Raw genomic sequence first — 4,996 nt, forward strand, 5'->3', positions numbered from 1 at the left:
GGCGCGGAGGAGGCTGGCGCAGCGCCTCTCGCCCAGGTAAGGAGTATTTCACTCTCCTGCCCAGCAAAGTGGGCTCCCCTCTGTATCCCCTGGGGAAGGGGACCAAGCTCAGCACGCTCTAGGGGATGGAATCCAGGCTCTATACCACTACGATAAGGAGATTCAGGCTCAGCATCTCTCCCAGTGTATCTCCCACAGTATGAGGTCCAGGCTCATACTTGGAGCAAACCCTTGGAGCACTCCCTCCCGCGTTCTATGGTATTTAGGACCAAGTGCCCCCCAGAGTGATGGAGTCCAGGCTCACTATCTTCCTCCTCCCCCTTCACTCCCTCTCACCCCCACCCCACACACCCATTATGGGGCCCAGGCTCAACACTGCCCACATCACGTAGTTCATTCAGTTCTCTCTAAGATTACAGGTCCAAGCTCACGACCCCTTCAGAGCATCCCCCACATGATGCCCCTCCCACATCTCCCCCTTATTACAAGGTCTAGCTTCAACCCCCTCCCAGGAAAGGATTCTGGCAGCATGCTAGCACCAGCACACTGGCAGTTGCCTCTTGCAAAGAAACTTCAGCCCAAGGTATGCAATGGGCACACAAAGTTTTAATTCAGCCTCTATTTCTGGTTTCTTTTCACATTAGCTTGTGCAGGAGGGCCAAGCAGGTCCACAAACCCAGTGTAAATCATACATGAGTGGAACAAGATACAGGCAGGGTGCTGGCATCAGTATCACGCTCAGAGGCATGCCAGCGCCTGCATACAGTTGTTATTCTTATACACCTCTCCCTTGGGTACCCAGTGTTACCAGGACAGTGCTACCAACACATGCTTCTACCCAGTCCTCTGCAGAAATCCCTACTGATCTCATGGGTGGCTGTAGCCTTACAAGCAACAGACATCTGGATGGGGACAGGAAGGAAGATGGGTTCCCAAAAGGATTAAGGCAGCATTGGTCACCTCGTCTTTCCACAGAGTGGCTTATTATTCAGTGACAGAATTAGGAGCTACACCCTCACTGCTTCCCACAAGTAGCTCTTAATTAAAAGCACAAACAAGAGCACTTCGTATTGCTAAAGCCCCTCAAAGACCCTTACACACTCACCTTCGCATCCCTCTTCCTCCCACAGCAGCTGGCAAATGCCTCTGTAGACCCAGGAGGGGATAATTAAGCCCTTGGCTCTTGCACAGCTTCTGCTAATTATGCAATTACTTCGGTTCCTCCGCTGATTGATCTGGGCTGGGCAGGGGGTTGCACCCTGTGCCCTACAGCCATGAGAAGCCTGCGGGGGTGGCACAGGGCATCTCCACGTTGAAACGCACATCAGAGCCAGCTCATGGGTGTCCCCCTACAGCTGTTTGGGGTTAAGCACGAGTCCCTGCAGCTGAGTGCAGGCAACTCCCACAGCCAGCTGAGATGCTGCTGGCCAATAATTTCACCTCGTGCCTTTGCTCTGGGTCTGCTCTCAGGAGCTCATCCTAAAGCTGCGGCTTTCTTTTGTTGTTGTGGGTGACAGTGAGCGGTTGCCCGGCATCAAATTCATTTCCAAGTCCGCATTCAGGCCAATGTTAGGAACACACTGTTTACTCAGGAGTTACGGGTGGAGCAAAGCGAAGCCCCCCGCAGAAGAGCAGAGCAACCGCTTTCCTTTTCCGTTCTCGCTCTCCACAGGCAGAGCAGGAGGTGCCATCTGCAGGCGCAGCACCGCGCGGCACCTTGTGCCAGCACCTCACCGCCCCGGTTCCAGGACACTTCCCTCACACCCCAGCTGAGAGCAGGGCTCGACTTCTGGAGATGGAGGTCCAGTGGGCCCGACCACACGTTGCCATCGGGGTGATGAACAAGGAGAGAAACTTTCCGAGCGCGCGTTGTTCTCGCGGCGCAGCCCAGCAGAGCACAAGCCGCTCTAATCACAAGCTACAGTCCTTCACCATCTGGTTAGAGCCTAATTACAAATGCAGGAAAATAATGTGCTTTACAATTGCACCAGTAAATGCTGTAAATGATTTAAATGCATGCATATGTTCCCTGCAGAATTCAGCATGCATCTGCGGCTTCTTCTCCTCGCGCTAGGCACACAAATCAAGGAAAAAATACCCAACTCTGACGAACAGAATGTCCCTAGGACGGTGATTTTTATCCCTTCTTCTTCCCCCCTGCTGGAATAGCAAACGGGGCCTTTTTGCAACAATTCATTCAGCAGCGTTTTCTTTGCTCCCATTTTAAAAACTGTTTATTGCCGCCGTGTAAATATAGTACAAATTACCCCATAAAGCACTCAGAAGGAGCACGGCAGCCGGGTAAGCCTGCAGCTGGCTGATGCTGTTTCAAAGTAGAGCTGTTGTGCGGGGCGGAGTGGGGGGAAGAGCTGGCTGCGGGGTCCCGGCTCTGCTCGGCTCAGCTGCCGGGAATGGGGCCCCCGAGCTGGGGTTTGGGGTTTCCAGTCGTGCTCTGGCTCAGGCTGCAAAGTCGTGGAGGTTTGCCAAGCCAAAGAAAGCTTCCACTCAGCCAGCATCTGCAGAGGGAAAAACGGTTAAGGGATGGAGTGAGATGGGATAGATCTTTCTCTTGAAGGGCTGTTGGGGGCAGTCCTGGCTGCAGACATCAGGATGCTCTGTGATGCTGAGAGGATGCCCTGCATGGAGCTGTTGTCCCCACAGTGATGGGTACCACAAACCTCCATCCTTGCAGTCCTAGCTCCAGGCATCAAGCCACCAAATACAAAGCTGCCACAGCTGCTTTTGACCCAGCATCCTGACCAAACACTAAAAGGATGGATCCTGCCCCAAAAAGCATGCACAGCAGGGCAGGAGGCAGCTTCTCTTCTGTCATGCCAGTGTGCATCACCACCAAGGCGATGCTGGAGGACAGCGGGGTGGTTTCAAAGATGCCTCCACCTGCCAAACGTTCGCAGTGTTGTGCCAAGGGCTCTGGACCATGGGTTGCAGATGGAGAGGTGGCAGGAGGCATTGTTTCCATCACTCAGCAGAGGAGACAGCCCACGTAAGGCTTTGGACATCAGAAAGTCACTTGCAACCCATGTGAGGCAAGCATCATGCCATAACACACATTTCCTTTCCTCCCAGAGCACGCTGGTTGGCTTTAAAGCCCTCAGAGCCTGCACACACAGGCTCCAGAACTGGCAGCAGAATAGCTGGCACCACGAAGGACAGAAAGCACACAAAAAGGGTTGGGCACAGGCTCAGCCATTCTCTTTTGAGCAGAAGCTGCAACAGATGCATCTCCTCCACTTCCTGCCCTTCCATCCAACCCCTCTCTGTACCATCTTTCCATTTTTGTTCTTCCATTTCACAGCCTCTGCCCTCCCGTGGCTGTTTGGCTGTGGAGCCCAGGCGGGTGCAGGAGGCAGGGCAGGGCACAGTGGCACCGCGGGCTGTTTTGGCAGCAGCGCCAACTCTGGGCACTGCACAATCAGCAGCTCTTCCCCTTGGCAGCAAGCAGGCATCCAGGAGAGTTTTGATTGAGTTTCACTTCATGAGTCCACGCTCATGAATTCTGCAAGATTCTGCTAGGCTCGCTCCATGCCAAGCCCTGCAGAGATCATGGCGGTCCTTTCCCCAGCAGCCAGATCATGGTCAGGTTCCCTCTGCACCACGCAAAGCCCTCAGCAAGCACTGGTCTACCTTAGCTGGGTGTCTGAATCCACAATAGCGAGGGTGAGAAGAAGCCAAGCTGGTATCATTTGGCTCCAGGCTGCTGCAAAGAAAGTTTAGGAAGTCAGAGTGTTTGACAACCAGGTTCACCTTCAGAACTACAGCAGAGTTGCACCTCTCCAACACACGTCAATAGCGAAACACAGTGAAAACATTTACAGCTCTGCTCATCTCCGTGAAGCAGCTGAGGAGGTGGTACGAGCCGGAGTCCATCTGGCAGAGCCTTTTTGGACTCTGGCTCCATGCAACCTGGCTCCATCCCATCATGCACATGGGGAGTGGCACTACAGGACGTGGTCAGTCATGGCAGAAAGGAATCCGAGTTGTGTCCCAGCCTGCACAGCATCTCCAAGAGAAATCATTCCAGGCACCAGCATTTACACAGAATTAACTTTATTACCAACGGTATCAGACAATCAAGTCCTGTCTTGAGAGGTATTCGGTAATTTCACTGTGTAACATCATGGAGAGGATGGACAGATGTGCAAAGCAGCCAATAAATGAATCAGACCTCATAACACCTGGTACGTGGGGAAAACCAAACGACACAGAGCAGAGGACCTCTAACCTGTCTTTAAAAGCACACCAAGGCCACCTGAAGCTAAAGACATAATGGTGGTTAATGCCACCACTAGTGCTTGTGCTGTTGACTGCAGAGCCCATGTGTGCAAAGTTGAGCACTGTAAAGCTTCTCCTCTTCATCATACACCCTATTATGGGGTGTTACAGTAACTCACCCCCCTGAAAGTACCTGGGGACTGTCATGCCACCCATTTGCTGAAATTAATCAATTTTCTGCTGTGAACTCAGTAATTGTAACATCAGAGCCCCTTCAGCAATTCTCCCCGATTTTACAGACCCTCTTTAGCACAGGCTAAAGGCACATTAAAAACACAGAAGACCTCTTCACGTTTCAGTTTCCTTAGGATTCACCTGCAGATCAGTAGGGTAGTGTACACTATCACTGCCTTCACAACTGCACCCAGTAGCACAGAAAAGCAAACAGCCACAGGCTGGAAAAATCATCTGGAAAAATCAATGCATGAGGAAGTGCAAGTGGAATCTCCTTTGCACACACCAAGGTTTCCCCTTCCTTGGAGAAATCCCTCTGCCCTGCTGCTGTTCACCCTCTAGGCTCACTGAAGGCTCCAAGGGCTGAAGTACCTCTGGTTCCACGCCACCATTCAGGTTTCATGCAGCGAGATGCCCGTTTCCAGGGGCATTTTAACAAGGAAAAGGTTTCTTTGACTGCTCAGGCATTCTCATTGCTACCCTGCAGTCAAGCCTTTTGGTCCATTTGCTTTGCTCCCAAACTCCTGGC

The 4,996-nt window shown here is 52.4% G+C and overlaps 2 protein-coding genes across 4 annotated transcripts in view; both read right to left on the minus strand.

The window, feature by feature from the left end:
- Positions 1-1,340, minus strand: part of CDH23 (cadherin related 23) — a 131,356-nt gene extending 130,016 nt beyond the window's left edge. For all 3 annotated transcript variants that reach the window (XM_019617525.1, XM_010714300.2, XM_031554395.1), the window contains exon 1: positions 1,106-1,340. In XM_019617525.1, the coding sequence (XP_019473070.1) occupies positions 1,106-1,325 (220 nt within the window). In that variant the 5' untranslated portion in view covers positions 1,326-1,340. The remainder of the gene's footprint in view (positions 1-1,105) is intronic.
- A 939-nt stretch (positions 1,341-2,279) lies between these two features.
- Positions 2,280-4,996, minus strand: part of SLC29A3 (solute carrier family 29 member 3) — a 9,428-nt gene continuing 6,711 nt past the window's right edge. Inside the window, exon 7 of the mRNA XM_010714516.2 lies at positions 2,280-2,516. Coding sequence (XP_010712818.1) covers positions 2,280-2,516 — 237 coding nt within the window. The remainder of the gene's footprint in view (positions 2,517-4,996) is intronic.

The sequence above is a fragment of the Meleagris gallopavo genome, chromosome 8, assembly GCF_000146605.3.
Source record: "Meleagris gallopavo isolate NT-WF06-2002-E0010 breed Aviagen turkey brand Nicholas breeding stock chromosome 8, Turkey_5.1, whole genome shotgun sequence".
In the NCBI taxonomy this organism is placed as follows: domain Eukaryota; kingdom Metazoa; phylum Chordata; class Aves; order Galliformes; family Phasianidae; genus Meleagris; species Meleagris gallopavo.